The sequence below is a fragment of the Lepidochelys olivacea genome (assembly GCF_965140295.1).
Source record: "Lepidochelys olivacea isolate rLepOli2 genome assembly, chromosome: 23".
NCBI lineage: Eukaryota > Metazoa > Chordata > Testudines > Cheloniidae > Lepidochelys > Lepidochelys olivacea.
In genome coordinates this window covers 2326771-2350607 of record NC_140433.1, presented here as the reverse complement: position 1 = coordinate 2350607, position 23837 = coordinate 2326771, and the positions used below count along the sequence as shown (strand labels likewise).

The window sequence follows — 23837 nt, the reverse complement described above, 5'->3', positions numbered from 1 at the left end:
TTCTGCTCATGCAAAGTTTTTATTTTTCTTGTGCAATTTTTCACTACACTCAGCAAGAGTCGCTTTCTGTTGACATTAAAACATGCAGCAAGACTTCCTGTTTCTTTCAGCAAACAATACAGAAGTGGGGATTACTGCAGGGTAAACCCTGAGCTGCCCCAGCCCCACCCCTCTTGGACTAGGTTTCAAAACCAAGAGAATAACCTAGAAATAAAAACCTTTATGACAACACATACTGTACACACACAATACTGAATGGGAGTAACATTCCCTTCCAACCAGGTGCCATACCCACTGCAGCAAGTGGCCTGCTGCGTACAGAATTCACCCACGCTGTAGAGTCTTCTACTGCCTAATCTGAGATGGGATTAAATTAAAACAGTCACCACAGAAGGGTCTGCGAAGGTTATTCATATACCAGAAGCACAGAATATTTTTGGCTACCCACGCGGTGTGGGAATGACTGTCCAGTCCCGCTCTCGCCTCTTTCGGCTGCACGCGAATGACAGTGTCTGACGCCCCTTAACAGCTGGCCATAGAGCAGCACTACAGCCCTGTGGGCAGGGGGAAGAAATGGGGTTATTTCTCAAGCTAGTATGTTCAGCTGACAATGAGAAACGGGAAAGAAGATAATTGTGATTCAGAGCGAAGTGACACTTCCTGTCAGCTCCTTGCAGAGCTCTGGGGATTGAGAGGATGCCCTGGGAAGTATTTGCTGCCAAGATGTTAGACAAGGGTTGTACGGTTCTTCACTGAAATAAGCAGGAGATAGGAAGTGCCAACTTGTGCTTGCCACATTCTCCAGCTCTCTGGGGGCTAGGAGAGGGCAGAGAGTAGCAGAATCTGCTCTCACAGCTCAGGCCATGGGGGAAGTCACTGCACCTGAAATCTCCCAGCCTAAAGCAGGGTTCTGGGCTTGCTGGAGATACTCAAAACTCAGGCTTCTGAGCCCCTACAGGGATGCGATCACAGGCTAGGGAGGGGAAGAAGTTAAGGGCTGAGGGAAAGGCTCTCCCCATCCCCACTCCTGCTGGTACTGAGTCTGAAATCCCTGCCTGGGATGGGCAAGAACTGCTCCATCTGACAGTCTGGGGCAGGAGAGGGGGCAGTGAGAAAGGATCTGTTCTAAACAGCAGGAATTAGGAGGCAAACTGAGTTTGTGCTGTCTTCTGAAACCAGTGTGAAGTGAGTCAGGGAGAAAGCAGGTTTAAGATCTTAATCATACAGAATAATTGTCATACAATTAAATATCTGAAGAGGGAACAAGAGGGATGGGGAAGGGTGTTAGACCATCACACCTGGACAGGAGCCTGCAGGCAGGTTGGGAAGCTCCGCAGACTAGGAATTCATCTGTTTAGCCCAGGGGGAATGAGCTATGTCACTTCAAGACATCATCTCTAGAGCAGCTGAGGCAGGTGGTTACAGCCACACACCCTGTCTTTGTTAAATGAAGTTATGCTCTTTGGGTTGTGGGGCAAAAGGGTTATGAGACAAGGGATAATAAGTCACTGAAGTCTGAATCCTTCTCCTCCAGGCCCTACCCTCCCCACCCCAAAGATATCCATGCAGACTTCCGTGGAGGAAAGAGTTGACGGTGACCGGGAAGGAAGGGATGGGGTTTAACGTAGGTCCTCCTCTTCGCCCTGGATGGTTTTCTTGATACGGAGGAGCATGGTGGTGAGCCACTGGTCCAGCCGTGAGATGGTATCGTACTCCTTTACCTGGAAGGTCAGGGAGAGAATCAGAATGAGTGAGTGACATACCACATGGCTGTATTCACCTGGAGGCTAATTAGCATTATGGAGCAGGAAACCAGCCATTGTACTCGATAAACTATGGAGCCTGGGATTTCTACAAGAAACAAATTCACTCATGGTAAAACCCAGCTTCTCTTCCCCATGTTCTCCTTAGTCCTTAATGTTTCTAGGTTCCATGTTTTTAACCCAACTCGTGTTCTGAAAATTTAAATTTCCCCTCCTCATCCCCCACCCCCAAAAGTAAACCCACACGTAGTTTGTTGTGGGCTGATCTGCAGAAGTGCCATGCTCCTAAGACTCCTGATGAAGCCAACATGAGCTGCAAACTGGGCTGGCACAGAACAGAAGCCTGGACAAGGAAGTCAAGGCTTCCCGGGCAGGTGGAGGGGAAAGAGCAAATTAGTAACAGCCCTACAGAGAAGTTAGGCAGAATATCTGCCCAATCCATTAGTCTGTACCAAGGAAGGGACAGGAGCCCTACTGGCTGGTAATTTATGGCAAGATGGGACTAAGTCCTTGAGAACACCCTGGAGCGAGCAATCCACTACCAACCCTGGGTCTGGCTAGCACAGCGATCACACAAGGCACGCTGAGCCTTCTTGTTTCTGACAAGGACTCCTCACACCCACGTTTGCAATTGCTACACTTGCTTCCCAAGCAGACACTTCACACCAGTCTCTCTCCGGTGCTGAGCTGCATTAGACGCTTCCCTCCCCACTGCACTTACAGAGTCAGTGTAGCTGTCGATGTTCTGTTCTTCATGAGCTTCCAGCAGCTTCTGAGAGGGGGGAAAGAGAGGAATAAGGATCAGCACAAATCTGGACTAATTTCCACGCATGGCAGGAACTTCCAGTAACCTGCTGCACCTCTGATGCTTAAGCTAGGTCACACATGCAAGCAGAGACTCTATAGCTAAGCCAGCCTTTTTAATGGGAAAATCCAACTGACAGGCAGCTCCAACTGAACAGTTGGCCTGTGTATCAGGATTGGATCTGGCATTTTATTTTAAGCACAATAGTTGATTAAAGCAACAGTTTTAGAGCACTGTCTGTAGGAGGGTAGGAGCTGCCCTAGCAATTCACACCAGTCCAGTACTCACTCTGCAAAAATCCCAGTTCTGGAATAGCCAGCCCACAGGGAAAGAGAACTAGTCCAGGGGCCTTTTACAATCCACCTGGGGCATGGGTACCCTCCTACTTCGTTGTCACTTAGCAACACTGCAATTCAACAGGCTTCCTGCATACTGGCTTCATAATCAGGTGATGGGTTCTCACAGGGGTCATGAACAGAGCAGGATGGCTCCTCACCTTGCTAAAGGCAGGAATGGATTTTGGTATTGGTCAGCTGGACTAGAGAGCTAGGGATTCTAAATGACTGGACCAATAGAAGAGAACCACATGCTCCTCAGACCAGCAGCTCTCAACCAGGGGTCCAGGGTCCCCTGGGGGGCCATGAGCCGGTTTCAGACAGTCTGCCAAGCAGCGCTAGCATTAAACTCACTGGGGCCCACGGCAGAATGCCAAAGCCCCACTATGCAGGGCTGAAGCCAAAGCCTGAGCAACTTGGCTTTGCAGGGCCCCCCGTGGCATTGAGCCCCGAGCAACTGCCCTGCTTGCTACCCCGTAACGCTGGCCCTGGCTTTTATATGCAGAAAAACAGTTGTGGCACAAGTGGGATGTGGAATTTTTACAGAATGCTGGGGGGGCCCCTCAAAAAAAAAAAAAAAGGTGGAAGACCCCTGCCGTAGACCATTAGAAGAGTCCTGTGAATGTTAGTGGAGGAATAATTTCACTCTAGATTTGCAGAGAGTTTGATTTTAAACTTCCCCATCTGGACATTTCTCACACGGGTTCCTCTCCCACAGCACAATACTCTGCTTCTGTGTTGGGGAAGAAGGGGGGAGACCCATGCGCAAATGCACCAGAGATTCTAAGGTCTGAGCCACCAGGCAGTGCAGGGACAATAAGGAGGAGTCACTCACTTTAACCAGTTTGCACTCCCTGGAGTCCGAGAAGGCTGGGAACATCTCTTCGTATTTCTGTATGGCCAGCTGGAAAGACAGAGGAGTGAGAGCCCAGCCTGCGGCTCGAGTGACTGCTCACAAAGGGAGCAGGGGAACTAGACTGCTTAGACTGGAGGCTCCTTGGGACAGGGCTTTGATGGGTTTTCACAGAAGGTCACTGCAGTAGCAACAGAGCTTCCCCACGCCAGCTTCATTGCAGGCCCCTCTATGGGCTACCCTTGCTTGAGACATTTAAATGGACCAATGAGGTGCTGGTGAGAGGGGCGTTTTCCCGTTTTCGGGAGCAGGCCCTTCGGCCCCCAGCCTCGCGCCCCACTCGGTAGCACAGCAGCAGCTCTGTAGCACCAGACCAACCTTTGCGTTGAGCATGTCAATGCAGAAGTGGCAGAGGGCCGCCTTGAAGAAATACTCCTTAGCGCTGTACTTCAGCAGGGGACTGTCCATCGCATTAGTGCCCACCTGCAAGGCACCAAAGTGATCAGATTCCTACTGAGGGACAAATATTTGAGTGCCAGTCCAGAATGTACATGGAGCAGGGGGACACCCCATCTGAATCCTTGTCCTCTACATTAGGACAGGAGCGGCTAGCTTCCTGTACAGACCTGCTGCCTCAAACACACCCAGCCCTGCCACCGCAGGGATCCAAAGGTGAGGTTGCAATTGGATCTCCGCAGACCCAGGGAGTCTCCCCAGGAAAGGGAAAGGAAGGGAGACACCACGAGGGGTCTCTTGTGGGATGACAGCAAACACGCCTGCTCTTTAAACACAATTAAGAGTCCCAGACCTGCTCGTAGATCTCGATGGCTTTCTGGTACTGCTCCAGCTGGGCTGCATAAGTGGCCACTTTCAGTAAACATTTGTTGGCAGAGCTGCAAAGAAACAAAAAAGGCAAGAAACAGGCTGATGGCGTCGTCCCGAAGGCTGAGCTTCCCAGGGGCCATTTGTGAGGATCGTGAAGTGTGCTCCCTTTCCGAGGGAAGAGCGCTTAGCGTTAAGTGAAAGATGGCACTGTCTCAGATACACTCAACCAACCACACAAATGCAGTTTTGCTTTTTTGCCCCCCAAGCAGCAGGAGACCCCAGGATCCCGGCTTTAGCACATGCCTTGTTACTGTTACGAAGGAGAGCTTTCTACGCCAGCGAACTGTGGTGGAGGGTCCAGCCCACAGGCTGACTACACAGGATCAAGCAGCCCCTTTAGGTGTGTTCTGTTGATCTGCCACTGGGCCCAGGTGCATAAGAGTTTTCTCAGTATGATTATGCCACTAAAGAGAGGGGAAATGAGTGGTGTCTGCATCATACCCTTTACGGCGACGATCACCACAGTCAAGTCCTTCCTAAAGGCTCAGCCACAAACCCAGCTGTGCACCAGAGCGGGGAAGCAAGGAGGCACAAGGAACCCACTTTTACTCCCATGTGAGTGATCTGCAATGCCAGAGCCTGTGCAGCAGGACAGCAGTTCTAGCCGGGCTACTGCTCACCCTCCCAGAGAGGCGGGAAGAGCCTTAGCTCTGCTGCCATCATGCATGAGCTAGCAAGCTGCACCAGTGAAGGGGTGACGCAAGCAGAGCAAGGGGAAAGAGACAGGATTGTGACCCAGTCCCAACCAGCTCCTGGCCTGGCCAGCTACATGCTACCCCTTATTTGGGCTGGATGGACGGTTACAATACCCCCTTAGGGGAGCTGTGCTGGAATGGCAACCCGTATGCCTACAGAGCGCAGGCATTAACGCATGGCTGCTATGCTGCTCAGCCATGTTCTACAGCAGGAGGAGGCAAAGCAGCAATTGATTTACCTGTTGGATTCTTCCCCTTTGTAGTAATCAGCAGCTTGCTCATAATGGGCTATCGCCTAGAAAGAATGCAACACACCGTGAGAGCTCCCCAGCCAGTTCACTGGCAGCACTAGCAGAATTGAGAGACCAGACCACCACCTCCCGAGGACAGCACCACACGCCAGAACTGCGGAGAGAATCCTACACACAAAATCCACCCACCCCTTCAGCCAGCAGCGCTGCCATCTGCGAGGCAAGCTCCAGAATGCAGGAGCTGAGCTGAGAGGTGTTGATCACCACCCAGCAATGGAGTCCAGGTTCACAGAGGGAGCCTGTGGCTGGAGCCTCACTAGAGCCTAGAACTTCCATCCTCATCAAGCACTCCTGCAGTAGCGGCCCCAACCAAGACGGGCACTGCATGAACACACAGAGTCCCTGCCTGAGAGAGATTACACAATTTAAACAGACCACAAAAATGGTCATCACCCCTGCACACACACAAATGGGGACCAGAGGCCCAAAGATTAACAGACTCTGGGTACAGCATGCAGAAAGACTGGTGGAGGCAGGAATTGACCCCAGGTCTCTCCAGTCCCCATTCAGTGCCTTAACCACAAGGCCATCCTTCCTCATCTTGTCTGAGCTAGATCCATTAGGCATAGTAAACTGGTTTGTAGCTTTCTCTGAGTCAGTACTGTGAGACTGCCATGGGACCACAGCCCACCACCCCCGAGACAGCCCCAGCACTGTGGATTTTCTTCCCATCAACTCCCAAGTAGAATTTTACAAGATACCCCCCCAGCTTGGTTGTGATGTTGCACTCCATATGCTTTATGGAAATATGCTTATGAATAGGATATAACTGGAATATGCTTTATGCTAAATACCCCTTGTATGGTATCATTAGAAAGCTTGTAATCTACTGAGTGTTCATCCTATGTTTCCATGTATTATTTCTAGGTCTGGAGTTGGAAAAAAGATATAAACTTGTATTACTGATGTAAACATATTAAGTGTGCTTCAGAATCAATGAACTGTGAATGGGTTTATTTACCTGCAAGCCTTCCTATGTATGTGTGGGCCAGCCCCTGGGTAATGAAGAATGAGGTGTCTCAGGGACACGTGACCATGCCATCTGATACTGAAATCCATCTTAAATCTTTGGTTTCAGAGTAAGAGCCGTGTTAGTCTGTCTTCGCAAAAAGAAAAGGAGTACTTGTGGCACCTTAGAGACTAACCAATTTATTTGAGCATGAGCTTTCGTGAGCTACAGCTCACTTAATCTTGTACTTTTCCATTTAGAAGGAGGGGTGGGGGGGGTCAAGCACAGACAAAAGATCCCCACCTTGTGCTAAAGCTATAAAAGGGCGTTAACCTGTAATCAGTTTCTTAAAGTATTAGGTTTAGGCTTAGACAGTGGGGGAGGTTTAGATTGGATATTAGGAAAAACTTTTTCACTAAGAGGGTGGTGAAACACTGGAATGCGTTACCTAGGGAGGTGGTAGAATCTCCTTCCTTAGAGGTTTTTAAGGTCAGGCTTGACAAAGCCCTGGCTGGGATGATTTAACTGGGAATTGGTCCTGCTTCAAGCAGGGGGTTGGACTAGATGACCTTCTGGGGTCCCTTCCAACCCTGATATTCTATGATTCTATGATTCCGTGTTTCTGCTTTATTTTGCTTGGTGACTTACTCTGTTCTGTCTGTTATTACTTGAAACCACTTAAATCTTACTTTTTGTATTTAATAAAATCACTTTTGTTTATTAATGAACCCAGAGTAAGTGATTAATACCTGGGGGAGCCAACAGCTGTGCATCTCTATCAGTGTTATAGAGGGCAGACACTTTATGAGTTTACCCTGTATAAGCTTTATACGGAGTAAAACGGATTTATTTGTGGTTTGGATCACATTGAGGAACTGGGTGCTGGAGACAGGTAACCTGCTGAGCTGTTTTCAGTTAAGTCTGCAGCTTTGGTGGTGTGGCCCAGACCCTGGGTCTGTGTTGCAGCAGGCTGGCGTGTCTGGCTCAACAAAGCAGGGTTCTGGAGTCCCAAGCTAGCAGGGAAAACAGGTTCAGAGGTAATTTCAGCACGTCAGGTGACGGTCACAAGGGGATCTCTGTGATCGAACCTGTCACACCGGTTTTGTCAAAGTTGCGCCAGTTTAACTTATGGAGCAATTTAAACCAGTGCCAAAGGCCATCTAGACACTCATTCCCTTGACACCAAGGGTATTTTGGTTTCGCTTAAATCAAAGCGAAACAGGTTTGAACTAAACTGAAAAAAGCCAAAATAACTGTTCACACGGGTCTAATTTACACAGCGCCAGTTTGTGTGTGGGCAGCCTACAGAATCCCAGAGGCAGCAGCAGACGTTCTCCCTCACAAGGAAGAAAGTTATTTCTCCTGGAGAGCATTTGGTGAATCTATTCCCACAAAACAGGAGCAGTGATCCTAGGGGCATACAACTGGCATCGACTGCTCCTTTGGTTCTCAGACACCCATGTGAGCCACATGCGTTAACCTTTAATCAATTGCAACACGAGCCACGCCAAGTGTCTGCAGAGATTTTTTGCTAGTTGACAGCATCCGCATTCCAAGCGCCTGCTATTTGTTCCAGCTGGCGAATTTTTAGTTTTGCTTCTGTTTATAAACCTGGTAACTGTGTCCTGCCCAAGGGGAGGCTTACGAGACTCAATTCTCCACTGCCCAGCAACTTGTGCAGTCATTTACACAGGCATGGAGTGCTGCCATTCTGATTGGCTGAAGTGTTTTCCACCCATGTTGCACTGGTGAGAGTGACCACAAGGTGCAGGACAATAGAGAACCTGGCCCTACCAGATCCAACTTAAGGCCAGCTGGGACCATCTAATATGACCTCAAAATGGATCACCAGTTGCCAGAGCTCCACCTGGATTTGACCTCAGGACCTATGGACAACCAAAGCAAGATCCAGACCCCCTCGGCTACCAAGCCATTGGCATCCACCCACAATCTCACACTTCTGATATTGACTGGTACCAGCAGCTTCAGAGGAAGGAGCAAAAAAAACCATAATGAACAATTGTAACAACCTGCTACAAAAGCCCTGCAAGGGGATTTATATCCCTAATTACCAAGAAGTTACTCTAACAGTGGGTGTTCTCATTAGCCATGAGTGTGTCTAACAGGATTCAAATGCAGGATTAAGCTCAAGTCCTCGCAAGGCTGCACACCCCAGACACAGCAACAACATCAGGCCAATCACAGGAGACTGTCTGCATTTAATCTATTTCTAGATAAGAGAGCTACAAGGTAGACAGATTCCCTCCTCTCCCCCAGCATCCTCAGGACTTACCTTTTCTATATCCACCAGCTCTGTCTCATAGATCTCCGCTATCGATATGTGATGCTTGGCGGCGATGGTGAATCGGCCCTGGAAGAGGAGGGGGAAATTAACGCACGTCCACCGACTGAACAGTGTCAGCTCCTGTGTCTTTTCGCTTGCACTACACTTGCACTGGGGAGGATGCACTGGCGAACTGCAGGGGTGTGTATGATAATTCCACACTGGAGTTCTCTGAACTGCACCACAGTGGGTATAAACACACCTGCCATGGCAGCCAATTCTGAAGTCGCTACAAACCCTTCTTTTGAGTCCAATACTGGCTTCATTCAGCTGGCAAAACTGCAGCAGGCCACCCTGCTCAATTTGATCCACACACAGGTCAGTACACAAGCTGAATTATGTCTAGGGTGCCCATTCACTGCTGTACCCAAGTGCTAGGCTGTCAGGCAGAGGCACCCTTTGCTTCTGCCTCAACTTGGCCAAGAACACAGTAGCTGAATCACTGACTCTTCCAAGAAGTTTCGTGGTACCTTTAGGGACCACAAGTAGTCAGGGCCTTGAGCGGATGTCTGATCCGGCTGACACCACTTCCAGCAGCACAGCACTACAGGGTTGAGAGCCTAGGGAAGAGCGCCAGCTACTGGATCATCCTCCCTGCTGCAGCAGCCCAGAAGCAAAAGAAAGTTCTGTAGTTTGGTCCGCAGACATGGCGGAACAGACTTACCATGTCTGTGTAGATCTCAATAGCTCTGATCAAACAGTTAATGGCCTCTATTTAAAAAAGAAAAACAAAGAACAAAAAACTTTTTTTAGCATAGGCGCTTGGAGAAATAAAGCCATTCAGTAACTCTTCTGACCTGCCTAAAAATGATGAAAACCAGGTGTTTGTTTCTAGCACAACCCCTCCACAGAGATCAATAGCCACTCAAAAGCTGCTGAGGCTGCAAACCTCCAGGGAACTGAGAGCAGGCAAGAGGTGGTACCATAGCTAGAAGGGGCCTGCAGAGGAGCTAATGAATTGATGAAGATTCCCTCTCTAGTGGTGTTATTTGTCCCCCTGCGCCCCAATGTCTCATGCAGCGTTGTCCAGACCAATCCAGCAAAAGAAAGTCTCAGGGGCCAGAGCACAACACAGCAATGAGTGAGGGGATCAGGAAACTGCCACTGACCTGGCTAGGATGGTAGATATTACTAAGCACACAAGAATCCTACAGTATTCCGGTCATCGACCAGACGCTGCCTGCGAGGAAGCCACCAGCTTAAGCTTTAGGAGCTTGTGCGCGTTGTACCCGTAACATTTACAACACTGTAGCACTTCCAGGCCCCTTGGGCTCAGACACTTCATGAGAGACAGTCCCTGCCCTGTAGGGCTCAGTCTAAAGGGACAAGACACAACAAAAGGGCAGGTGGGAGGTGGAAGTGGCTGGCCAGAGATCCCACAGCAGGTCAGCAGCAGAGCCAGGAGCAGAGCTGACATGGCTGGACACTCAGCGCAGTGCCCTCTCCTCCAGACCATGCTGCTGCTCCACAACTGTGAAAAGACTGAGTTGAAAGATGTGCGCAAGCTACTAGTTTATTTGCCCTAAACGACGAGCTTTGTTCAAGGTTAAGGACAGTCACATGCAAAGCTCACCAGCACAATCACTAAAATAAGAAAACAAGGTGCCTCCATAAGATTTTATGGCCCTGATCCTTCAACTGTCTCCATGCAAGTGAACCCCTAACATTTCCACAAAGCCTCACCAATTTCAGCTAAATCAGGGGTGACCCCTGCAAGTCTAGGATCTAAAGTTCAGAGTTCACTTGACATAAAGCAGGGGGAATTCCCTGCTCTTCAGACAGGATTTTCCAGCCAAAAAGATCTGCCAGGAGCTCATATGAACTATGACACAGGGCTTCCAAAGACAAGGCCACCAGCCTGCTCTGGGTAAATACCTCGCAGTGCGGTGAGCAACACAAGATGGCTCCCTTCACTACTACATTTTGCTCTATTACAAGAGGAATTTCTCTCACCAGCATTCCCCAGAAAGATGTGGGAGGCTGTTTTTTCAGCATATAAATACCAAGCTCTGACAGGCAAATTTTTCCTACTGTTCCCAAATGCCACTTGCATTGCTCCCAACAGGAAGCGGAATGGCTAAAAATCAGCCCTAGGATAAGCAGGTGCAGCTGCCTCTAAACCAATAGGTTTCAGAGTAACAGCCGGGTTAGTCTGTATTCACAAAAAGAACAGGAGGACTTGGGGCCCCTTAGAGACGAACCAATTTATTTGAGCATGAGCTTTCGTGAGCTACAGCTCGCTTCATCGGGTGCATACGGATGCCTGCATCTGATGATGAAGCGAGCTGTAGCTCACGAAAGCTCATGCTCAAATAAATTGGTTCGTCTCTAAGGGGCCCCAAGTCCTCCTGTTCTTTAAACCAATAGGTGTTGCACCCGCTGAATCTTAGACTGCATTTAGACCAAGGGGCCTGGAAAGCTAATGCAGGTTGGGGGGGAAGGAAGAGAGACTGGGAGTAACATAGGACATGAACGGGGGTATTTATCAATAAATCAGGTCAGGTTCCATCCACAAGCATTTAAAAGGGAGAACAACAAGTCCCACATATTGGGCTGGACATAGGAATCATTGGGTGAGCCTCTCTGGCCTGGGTTAGTCTGGTCTGATCTTCTGCATGTCATAACGGTTCCATCTGGCCTTCAAGTCATGAAAATATTTCCTCAGTGCTGTGAGCTCTGGCACCTGGTATCAGTACCCAAGGCCATTTAAGCCTGCCAGACACATTTCCGTCCTGTACATTGATTAAGGGGCTCTCTTCCCCTCTCCATAACTTGGAAACTGTATCACAAGGAAGAAATAGCAGCTGCCCTCGTTTCTTCCCTGAGCTACGTCCAGCCAGGCCCCCAGTGCTGTCCCACAAAGCCAGGGATTAAGAGGGGAATTTGGGCTGGTAGATTTGGGGATTTTTTTCCTTTAATTGGGTTTGCCTGCATGTCCAGTTACTGAAACCTCTAATGCCCAGGGTTTACAGCCAGGTTCTTTGGCAAGAAAACACAGCTGCATCAGAGCCACATAACCAGGCTCTCTCCCTTCTAAAGGCAGGCCAGACTTGCTCTGCCTGTCCAGTCAGCTCACAGCAAAAATGCCACGATGCTAACCTCAGGGTCCTGCTACAGGCTGGGGATGTTGATGCTCTGAGCATCAGAGTAGAGGGCATACTCCTGCTCTTGTGTTCCTGCTGGTGGACAAGGAACTACAGTTGCAGGAATTGGTACACTAGTTACATGTGCAAAATTGTCCTTTTGCCTGGTGTAGGATATCTTTAGACAAACAGAGCTCATGTCTTCTTAAGGGCACTCTGCCCAAGTAATGGGATTTAGCAGAGAGGCAAAAAATAATCCTACTGATGAGAGGGAAAAATACCACGAGCCCCACCGGAACTGGTTAAGATCCCTCTGCCCACCATGCCCAGATACCATCTCCCCCCCACCCGCTTGCAAAAATTACTCTGGAGAACAAACACTGGCTGCTCTGCGGAGAGCAACATGGCTGGATAATCAGAATCTAAATCTCCAAAAGATTAGGCAAATCCCCTAGAGGATTAAATTTGTCGTCTCCTCAGGTTACTTCATTATCTTTTCTCCAAAATCACCACCCAAGCAGATCTAACTGCATGTGCAAAACCCCAGCTCAGATAACCATGGTGTAAGTTATCACCCTCAAAGCATGCAACTTCGAGTAGAATCCCTCTTGTGCTAGGCACTACAAGTAGAGGGACACAGTCAGCACACACTGGTAACTGCTCTGAAGAGGCCTGCAGAGAGTCCCACTGATGTCATGAGGAGTCCACAAGGGTCTGCTCCCACAGAACTGCTGGCAGGCTATATGCCCTTCATCAGCAGAAAGATGTAAAGAATAGTTAGTTCTAAGAACTCATTCAGTTCTCTGCTGCACAGGGAACATTTGTACAGAGCAGTCTCTTAGAAGCTTAATTAGGAGACTTTACACTTTTCTGCATGGCCACACACAGCACATCTCTGTGGGCTGCCCAAGCTACCTCATTTTCAGCTGCACTCCTTGCTGTTATCTCTTTTGATAAGGTTAACCAGCCACAAGAAGCTCCACACAGAATTGAGTCCTAAGCTTCCTGTCTTTGCTGGTTAGGGTCACAACCAGTGTGACTTTGCCATCTGTGAAAGGAGGCATGCTCCCAGATGGTAGGTCAGATTTTATTGAGGTCCCCTACTGAGCAGGGTGGTATGCCTGCTGCATCCTAACCCACTAATCCACATCAGAGAGAGTGGAAATTGCAGCAGTCAGCACTGCAGAACATTCACTCCAGCACAATATTCCAGCTGCCCAGTTAACAGTCACATCTGCAGCTTCAGAGAAAGCCCCCACCAAGCACTCAGAGTCAGGGCAGCAGGAGTAGTATACCTGGAAGCTACTGCAATATTCTAGTAATGGGTTTATCCCAGCGCAACGCAATTCTCTCACACACACCCATCCCCACCTCACATGGATTGTGACCAGGGTGGTTCTCTTAGAACAGCAGCACAACACGACAGACAGGCTCTTCAGGTTGCACAAGGATTTCCACTGAACTAGGAATCTCAACGTGTAACTTGACAGGCAAGCTGGCCAGTGGGGTTTGCTCCCCCAGGCTGCTAGCCACATAAAAACGTCCATGCTGGGTCAGACCAAAAGGTCCATCTAACCCAGTATCCTGTCTTCCGACAGCAGCCAATGCCAGGTGCCCCAGAGGGAACGAACAGAACAGGGAATCATCAAGTGATCCATCCCATTGCCTATTCCCAGTTTCTGGCAAACGGAGGCTAGGACACCATCCCTGCCCATCTTGGCTAATAGCCATTGATGGACCTATTGTCCATGGACTTATCTAGTTCTTCTTTGAACCCTGTTATGGTCTTGGCCTTCATAACATCCTCTGGCAAGGAGTTCCACAGTTGACTGTGTTCTGGGTAAAGAAATGCTACCTTCTGCTTGTTTTAAACCTGCTGCCTATTAATTTCACTGGGTAACCCCTAGTTCTTGTGTTATGAGGAGTAAATAAACACTTCCTTCTTTACTTTCACGCAGGAAAGTGCATTGATCAACTTTTGGTGGTTAAGGGTGCAAATCAGAAAAAGAACGTTTCCACAAAGGGATCTGAAGTCTTTCTTTACCCCTCTTCATAGGGATCTATTGGCCATGATATACCTATGGCTGGAAGATGGTGTGCAAATACAGTACATGAATCCAGCTAAACATCCATTTTATATAGTCCCAGTTAATCAGTGCATTTTATGGAGTTAGTGAATCCTCACCATTGTACAAGAACAGACCCAGATGGAGTTACTCAGTCCTAGCAGACTCACAGCCTGCCAGTCTGTGGCAGAGCTTCAAAAAGAACCCAGGAGGAGTCCTGATTCCCAGCCCCCCTGCTCTAACCCACTGTATCTCATCTCTCTCCCCAAGCCAGGAATAAAACCCAGGTGTCCTGACTCCCAGCTCTTCCACCAGAGCCCCAGCAGAACCTAACCCTCAGCACCTGGAAAGCAGAAGAGGTGAGCAGCAGCGCTGACATCTTACCTTGTGGGTCAGCTTTCTTGAAGGCATTGCCAGCATCCACGAAGTTGGTGGCCGCGTCGTGCTTGCTCTGCAGCTGCAGGTGGAGCTGTGCTGCCTGGCAGAAGGCGTTCCCCGCAGCTGGAAGAGAAACCAGGAGGGTGAGGAGCACAATCCCAGCCATTCCCGAGAGGCCCGGGAGGGTCATTTCACAGGCACAGCTTCCTTTTTCCGAAGTATGCCAGATAGTGAGCTAAGGAACCCAACGTGAAGGTGGAGTTGCACAATGGTCTTTGCCCGCACAGAGGGGACATGTTGCCGTGCTTTGCCACTTCATACTCAAGCTCCAGGGAATCCCAGTTTAGTAGCAGCAGCAGCTGCCTCTTACAGCTGCCCCCCAGTTCACAGGGAAAACTGAGGGGAGGCAATCAGCAAGGTGCTGCTTAGAGAGCACTTCCCCATGGAAGAGGCCATGGCGCTTGTTCTCATGCCAGGAGAGACCTAGCAAGCCTTGGGCCTGATTGTCAGAGTTGCTGATCCCTTGCAGAACCCACTGGCTTCAGCAGGCGTTCCGAGTGCTCGCATCTCCCAGAGATCAAGCCACTGATGCAGCATGGTCCCTCACCGACACCATACCGAAATGATGGACTCTGCTGCTCGTGCTGCCGCAGGCTAGTGGCACAAACTCAGCGTTACTGCTCTGTCCTGCTGGGGGACCCTACCCCTCCCCAAGCCCGCCCAGAATGGAATGGTTAACAGAGACAGCAGCATCGGAGCAGGCGTACATACCGCTCCAGTTCTTGACCATTTTGAACATGTTTGCTGCTCGGGCGTAGATATCACATGCTTCTTCTATCCTGGAGGAGCCCCTGAAAAACCAACCAACCAGACACCACTTAAACTCATCATGCTGGAAAGCTCCAGTCCTCCGCTCACATCACTGGAAACTCCAGTCCAGGGAACGTTTTCCCTCTTGGTAGCAGAAGGTCCCCTGCCCTACAAACAGCAGCTTCTCCATGAACACTGGCTAGAATGTTGGCCAAAGGAGCCCCTAACTCCCCAGGGTGCCAATTTAGGAGAGCTACCCCTCACGCCTTCCTGCCTCTGAACTCCACCAACTCATTCCTGCAGCCAAGAATGCTAGACTCCCCCCCCATGGACAGGAAGGCTTCTCGGAGACCAGTCACTAAAAGCCCCAAAAAACTCCAGAACCCTTTTGCTAGAGAGTCAATGAGAAGCAATCCCTGGAGCCATTTCAGAGACCACCTGAAAGCTTTGCAGAGTACCATGCACACATGTGATATTCCAAGTGTTCAATGGGCCACCTTGCCAGACTGTTCTCCAAAGACTATAAGAGCTGAGAGTAAGTGAGACAGATACCCCATGGAAGCAGTGTCGTTTACACCAAGTAAAATGGGGTCAATGATTCAGAGGGCTCAGCTAGTGGGGGAAGAAAGGAAAAACATGTCTCTTGAATGAAGCCATCAATTCAGCCCTCCTCCCATATCTGTTCTCTACTGTTAATCTAGCAAAACAGATGTTAGTGTGGGACAGCCATAAAAGCCACTGATGAACAACCATAGATCTTAAACCAGCTGCGTGGATCCTAGAAATAGCACATTCCCAAGTGCGCGGGGGGGGTGGGGGGGGTGTTCAGCTGCCAACTGCCAAGGCAGCCACGATGCCAGCCAAGATCAAGAAGCGACTTTCAGTCTGCCCGTTAACCTCAGAGGGGAAGTTACGAAGCTGGGGCAGAGTTAGCCTGCTAAGATAAATCATTCTATATTCAGGCATTGCAGCAAGCAGGCACAGTCCCCCCAGCTGCTGTTAGTTTTGCTAATGAACACATCCACCTATTGAAGTTATTGATTCTGACTAACCACCCTGGACATGAGGTGACAGACAATCCAAGCTGCATCATGTCAGTGAGTTTGTTGTTTTTTTAAAATTGGAAGATCAAAGAGTTTATGCTGCATTTTCCCCCCATTCATAGCTCTGCAAAATTAGAGGTAGCAAGAGACCGCGATGCTCATAGCAGGGAGCTGTTTGCTGGCACATCTAGCAAACAGAGAAATAAAGGCATATTTCTATTGTCCTTCTCACCAGAGAGTCTCAGAGACTCAAAATCCCTGTATGCTATGCAAGTGTCACCCATTTTAAAGGTGGCAGAAACAGAGAAAGTTTGGTCTAACATCATAGTGAGACGGGCCGAGCCAGGAATAGGACCCAGTTACCCCATATCCCAGCTCCTCTCTACCCAAACGTGTGGCTAGGACAAATATTCTGCAGAAGTATTTCAACTTTATCCTACAGATAATTTATATCCTGGGATACAGATTGGCAGATGGCTTCGACCAGCGTGCTTTTGTTTGCAATAAACACTCTGCTTTTACATGACAAGCAAGCATTTCCATGTCTCCCCCAAAGACTGGAGTTTCATTTCCATTTGAAAATTGCTTGCATATGGCAGAGACAGACCTTGCCAAACTGCTGGTCAGAGCCAGCAAGCGTTTCCAGTAGTTTGGATCAGCTTGAGGGACAAAGTTATCCTTAAATCCCGAATCAGTTTCCAAAAAGGGGCCAAAGCCACTACATGGTTGCCATGGAACTCATTAACTGAACACAGGCAGCCCAATTCCCCATTGCCCTGTGTGTTCATTTACACCAAAGACATGGTGAGTGTACTACACTGGTATTACACCAGAACAGGACTGTATTACACTCACTTAACACTGGTGTTAAGTGGCAAGGTGCAGGGCAGTGGAGAATCTGGCCCATAGTTCCTAGCAAGAACAGGAAAGCAACTAACTAGCTAATTACCAACTTAGCTAAAGCTACTAACCTGGAAATAAGATTTTTCACAGTAACTGAGGAGTTCACTATTTGGAAAACACAAAGGCAGTCCACTACCACTGCAAAGGTGTGCAGTGAGCCTAGCTCATGTTTACTCCCCTGAAACCAAACGTTTCAATCCCAGCAGTCAGTTGGGCCCTCTATCCTGCCTAGCTTGATAAAGAGAGTCAACGCAATTTGTCCAGTTCTTTAAGTCGGCCCTTAAGAAGTCAGGCCACCTGGTGCAGTGGATGGTGGCAACGGTTCATTGCGTGTCCTGGTCTCCTTCATCAAGTTATTCCCCGATGCTATGCACAGGTGTCTGCCTTGCAGCAGTGCTGCATGTACAGTTTGTAAGGTGCTTTGGGATCCTTTGAGCTGAAAAGCAGCTATGGAAGTGCGAGGCTGGTGAAGGTTTCAGCCGTATCAAACGTACCTCTGTCACAAGGAAGTCCAATGTTTTAGATCAGTGCTAGACAAGAATATTCTCATTAAATATTTCAATATACAAGGTTTTACCCTCCATACCCTCTTTGAGGTTGGAGCCTCCAACTAGTACCAGAGCGTGAAGACCTTGACAGAGAACCGATATGGTTTAGAGAGGAAGGGTGACCTTGTGCTTAAGGCACTGGACTTTAACTCTGGAGACCTGGGTTCCATTCCCAGCTATGAAAAAGAATTATTGGGTCATAGAATCATAGAATATCAGGGTTGGAAGGGACCCCAGAAGGTCATCTAGTCCAACCCCCTGCTCGAAGCAGGACCAATTCCCAGTTAAATCATCCCAGCCAGGGCTTTGTCAAGCCTGACCTTAAAAACCTCTATCATCTACCTGGGCCTCCGCTTCAACCTGTAAAACAGGGATAACAATCCTTCCCTATTTCACAGAGTCCATGCAAGGAGAAGTAATTAAAGAGGCACACACACTATACTGACAGATAGCAATGTCCAGCATCCAATAAGAGAATCAGCATTGCTAGGTATGTCCTTAAAGGAGACTGCTACAATGCTCTACAGAGAAAAGCAAAATTTAGACTGAGGTTCCAAACCAACAGCAGGAGTGAGTCTGGATCAGCTTCCATGTTTTATTTACAGATGCAAGTTTTAAGCATTTGACTAATGGCAAGCAGACAAGTTAAATCTGAGCAATATGTATTTGTAAGTAGTGAGATTTTGGGGAAGTACACCTTGTTTGCAGACAAGCTACCATAACCACCGAATGCCAATTAGCATTTAGCACAATGGTATCTGATGTTATGTACCAATGACTTGTTTAACATGAGTTGAAAGCATATAATTTATGATGCACACTAAAAACATCACTAGGGAATTTTAGTTGTTAAAAATGTCCTAAAGGGTTTTCAGGGGATAGATTTTTAAAGCCACCTAAGATTCAGAAACACAAATCCCAGTGACTTAACAGGGCTTGCCTGCCTAGATTCTTTGGTTTATTTTTTAAGTCCCCCTTCAACTTTATCTTCAACTGTGTCTCTTAAAAATAAAAGCTTTGTATATGTAAGTGTGTGTATATACACACTCAGCAAAAACTTTTGTCTATCTCAGTGTCTCTTCCCTGTTCTGCTACTCTAAACTGCTTTTTGAGTATACATTTTGTAAGAGAAGAGCTGCACACAACAGTATTACTGTGTCACATGCCAGTATGAAATCCAGGTTCCTAGAACCAGGACATATTGTCTTTGAACATTAGATTTAGCTGACACAATGTGCTGCATTCTCACTTGTTACAGGCAAAGAATTTTAGGAGGCATAATTTAACAGCCTCTTTTGGAGTTTTCCATTTCCTATTTTATTATTAAGAATCATATACTTGACATCAGCCACCTCCTCTCTCCTCTGGATAGCCAGCCCGCCAGCTTCCTCCCCAGCCCCCACTTTTATTTGTGCTGGTTAAAAAAGCGTTATCTATTGCAGCTCCCTGCTCTGGAGACCTTGGGAATCTAGTGGCCCAGATGAGAGAAAACAATGTGCCTTGAGTCACAAGAAGCTTGTCATTTGCTCTTGTATGCCCTCCCCAAGCCCTACCCCTCTGGCAGCTGCTGCTTCAGCTGAGAACCCAGCCTGCAGCACAATCAGATACACATCTAGGACAAGCTGCAGAGGCAAACTGAGCTCTCCCATAGGGCACAGGATTAAAGCCGCTAGCTTTCAACTAACCCTATCTCCCCCAGATGGGACTGCATTTTAAACCCCCCTCCGCATCACCACACATGATTTAGCCACGTGCAGCGTCTGGCCACTCCACTGTCTCTCACACACACAGCTCACAGCCATTCCTATCTGCCTGGGGAAAACTGCAGGATTCTTCCCTACAGAACATCTCTAGTATCCAGTCCAGTTTCTAGACTCCCAAGCAGAGACATTTCTGCAGTAAGGGATCTCATTGCCAGCGAGTTTTCCCTGCAATTTATCCTTTATTTCCCCCTTCTTTTTATCAGTCCTACCCATTGCCCGTGTATCACGTTAAATTCCCCTCATTATTTAGAGACATGACACCCTTTAGTTCGAGGTTGTTTTGCCAAACGACACAGACCTGATCCTTCCCTCTAAATCCAGTTCCTCCTGACCATTTGATTATTGCTGTTCTCCTCAGACCTCCCTTCCAGTCAGTCACCTATGTCCCAGAACTGAACATAACATTCCAGCTATGGAGTCACATGGGGGAGGAGGGGAGGCGGGGGGAATTGTCACATACCTTTTTCTAGTGACATGCTGGCTCTGCAGCACACAGCCTCAAAATTTGCATCTGCCTTTTCTTTGGCAACTCTAGCACATTTCAAGCTCATATCTAATTTGACGCTCACTGTCACCCCTAAATCAGTCAGCCATTGCCTCTTCCTCAAGTCGTGGTAAGCCACTGAGTACTCTCCTAACAACATGCACTTCACTTCATTTACAGAGGATGTTAAGGCCGGTCAGAGGGTACGTCTACACTACAAGCACTACAGCAGCAGAGCTGCAGCAACACTAGTGTAGACACTTTTTACAGCAACAGGAGAGGGTTTTCTATTAGGGTAGTAAATCTACCCCATCAGAAGAATTCTTCTGTCCACCTAGTGGCATCTATACCAGAGCTTAGAGTGGCTTAACTACATCTCTCGAGGTGGGAATTTTTCACATCCCTGATTGATGCAGATTGGTCAACCTAAGTTTTAGGTATACACCAGGCCTAAGTCACAACCACTATCTTGGCAGACACACGGGACTGAACAAAACCTCCAGAGCTAAAAGAGTGAGCTGCGACAGCTTGAGCTAGAGCACCAAGCTTCCCCAGCTGGAGCTGTAACAGACTCCTATCCTCCGCAGATTGGGCAGAGAGAGATCTAAGAAGGATTTGAGATGATGCAAACTGATGAAAAAAATATTTCCATCAATAACTGAAATTTGCAGATAGGCAAAGAAAGAAAAGTGCTGCTTGAGAATATATTGGAGTTTGATTTAAGGATATTTAATTTGGATAGTTTGACACGTGATGTTGACAATTTGTGATTTAAGGTTTACAAAGCTTTAGTTTTTCGAATATACAGTCATTAAATGATTAGTCTGCCCCCCCCCCAATTTCCTGCAACTATGAAATTTAAATTGACTACATTCAAAAAAATACTTGAAAAGAATCAACCAACATTATAAAATAACACCAAGTTCTGCCAAGCGTACCTATACTGCACACTCTGCATGGTGTTACATCTATACATGCACATTGCATCTACTGAACATAAATCAGTTAAAAGACAGGTTTCAGAGTAACAGCCGTGTTAGTCTGTATTCGCAAAAAGAAAAGGAGTACTTGTGGCACCTTAGAGACTAACCAATTTATTTGCGCATGAGCTTTCGTGAGCTACAGCTCACTACAGCTCACTTCATCGGATTGGTTAGTCTCTAAGGTGCCACAAGTACTCCTTTTCTTTTTAGTTAAAAGACAGTCATTTAAAGTATCCATGCAGGGATCATTACTTTAGAACTAGTACAGCCTGTCTAAACTGATAACATTTTACCAATGCAAACTAAACCAATGTAATCCAGACATAAACCACTTGAGGAGCATCCACATACAAAGTTGCATCAGTTCAACATCACATCACTTTATTTCAGTGGAGCCTCAACCATGGACCAGGACCTCCTGGTGCTAGGTGCTCTACAAACAGAACAAAAGGACTGTCCCTGCCCCAAACAGCTTCCAGTCCAAGTAGTTAAACTGGTGCAACTATGTGTTTAGACCAGGCCTTGCGGTCTTTTCTGCCCAGGTCTTCAGCTTCTGCAGCCACACATGGCCCGCAATGTGCTACTGTGCTAGCCTTGGATGTCGTCCAAGATTAGCAACATTTGATTGTTCTGAGTCACTCCCCTAGTGGATTGTCTACACTAGGGAAAACACCCAGATACCAAGTACAGGTCATCACCAGCGGTAGCCAGACACAAGCCACTGTGTAGACGAGGCCTGCACCCTCCCATTCCTTCTGCCGGCCCCCACCCACCGTGATACATTACTGGTCCCAGTTTCACCAGAACAGGCTCAGTCCTCCTAGGAGTAGGGGGGAAGCTGTGGGGACAAATCCAGGCTGGGAACTGACTCCCCCTTGCCCCCAACTCAACAGGTCAGGGTGGACTGGCACTAAAGCACTGCAAGCCTGGCGGTGGGGGGGAACTTGGGGGGGGGGACAGGAGAAACACTCCCCCTGCTCTCCCCTTAGAGACCAGCGCCATCCCCCCCACCAGAGGCCCTAGGAGGAAGGGAGTTGCCTCTGCAGGGATCCTAGAGGGGGAGGCTCCTAGTTCTGGGGTCACAGAGGCTGTTTGGGACACTCCCTGCAGCCCAGCCCCCTTCACCAGCCTGCCCCACAGACCCCAAGCACAGAGCCCCCGCCAGCTACCCTTCCCTTCCCAGCAGCACCCACTGCAGGACACCCCCCACCCCTCACAGGTCACCCCCCCCCGCCCCCGGGACTCACCCCCCCCCGAGCACCTCACAGGTCGCCCCCCCGCCCCCGAGACTCGCCCTCCCCAACACCTCACAGGTCGCCCCCCCCCGAGACTCGCCCCCCCCCCGCCCCAAACACCTCACAGGTCGCCCCCCCCCCGAGACTCGCCCCCCCAACACCTCACAGGTCGCCCCCCCCCCGAGACTCGCCCCCCCAACACCTCACAGGTCGCCCCCCCCCCGAGACTCGCCCCCCCAACACCTCACAGGTCGCCCCCCCCCCCGAGACTCGCCCCCCCAACACCTCACAGGTCGCCCCCCCCCCCGAGACTCGCCCCCCCAACACCTCACAGGTCGCCCCCCCCCCGAGACTCGCCCCCCCAACACCTCACAGGTCGCCCCCCCCCGAGACTCGCCCCCCCAACACCTCACAGGTCGCCCCCCCCCCGAGACTCGCCCCCCCAACACCTCACAGGTCGCCCCCCCCCCGAGACTCGCCCCCCCAACACCTCACAGGTCGCCCCCCCCCCCCGAGACTCGCCCCCCCAACACCTCACAGGTCGCCCCCCCCCCGAGACTCGCCCCCCCAACACCTCACAGGTCGCCCCCCCCCCCGAGACTCGCCCCCCCAACACCTCACAGGTCGCCCCCCCCCCCGAGACTCGCCCCCCCAACACCTCACAGGTCGCCCCCCCCCCCGAGACTCGCCCCCCCAACACCTCACAGGTCGCCCCCCCCCCGAGACTCGCCCCCCCAACACCTCACAGGTCGCCCCCCCCCCGAGACTCGCCCCCCCAACACCTCACAGGTCGCCCCCCCCCCGAGACTCGCCCCCCCAACACCTCACAGGTCGCCCCCCCCCCGAGACTCGCCCCCCCAACACCTCACAGGTCGCCCCCCCCCCGAGACTCGCCCCCCCAACACCTCACAGGTCGCCCCCCCCCCCGAGACTCGCCCCCCCAACACCTCACAGGTCGCCCCCCCCCCGAGACTCGCCCTCCCCCCCCGCCCCGAGCACCTCACAGGTCGCCCCCCCCCGAGACTCGCCCCCCCCGCGAGCACCTCACAGGTCGCCCCCCCCCGAGACTCGCCCCCCCCGCGAGCACCTCACAGGTCGCCCCCCCCCGAGACTCGCCCCCCCCGCGAGCACCTCACAGGTCGCCCCCCCCCGAGACTCGCCCCCCCCGCGAGCACCTCACAGGTCGCCCCCCCCCGAGACTCGCCCCCCCCGCGAGCACCTCACAGGTCGCCCCCCCCCGAGACTCGCCCCCCCAACACCTCACAGGTCGCCCCCCCCCCGAGACTCGCCCTCGCCCCCCCCCGAGCACCTCACAGGTCGCCCCCCCCAGAGACTCGCCCTCCCCTCACAGGCCCCCCCCCCAGCCGGCGGACTCACCCGAAGAGCCCCGCGAAGAAGGACTGGGAGCCGCGGACCTTCCTGTCGGCCTCGGCCAGGAGCTGCAGCGCTTCCTTCTCCTTCCCGGCCGGGTCCATGGCGGCGGCGGGAGAGTGGGGGTCGGCGGGGGGGGGGAGAAGCTGCCGCGAGCGCCGCGCCCCGTCACGTGAGGGCGGAAGGCCTGGCGCCCGCCCTCTTGTCACGTGACGGGGCGAGAAAGCCCC

General features: G+C 50.3%; 1 protein-coding gene across 2 annotated transcripts; it reads right to left on the bottom strand.

Moving 5' to 3' along the window:
- NAPA (NSF attachment protein alpha) lies at positions 1 to 23765 on the bottom strand. Of its 2 annotated transcripts, XM_084612254.1 has the most exons (11): positions 23614 to 23765; positions 15239 to 15318; positions 14474 to 14590; positions 9605 to 9651; positions 8890 to 8967; positions 5576 to 5631; positions 4565 to 4649; positions 4135 to 4239; positions 3739 to 3807; positions 2485 to 2535; positions 1 to 1721 (listed from the first exon to the last, which is right to left on the bottom strand). In XM_084612254.1, the coding sequence occupies exons 1-11, from the start codon at positions 23709 to 23711 to the stop codon at positions 1620 to 1622; spliced, it is 888 nt and encodes a 295-aa protein (XP_084468380.1). In that variant the 5' UTR covers positions 23712 to 23765; the 3' UTR covers positions 1 to 1619. The 2 variants fall into 2 exon arrangements, with proteins under 2 accessions (XP_084468380.1, XP_084468381.1); XM_084612255.1 differs by lacking the exon at positions 3739 to 3807.
- Between the last annotated feature and the right edge of the window lie 72 nt (positions 23766 to 23837).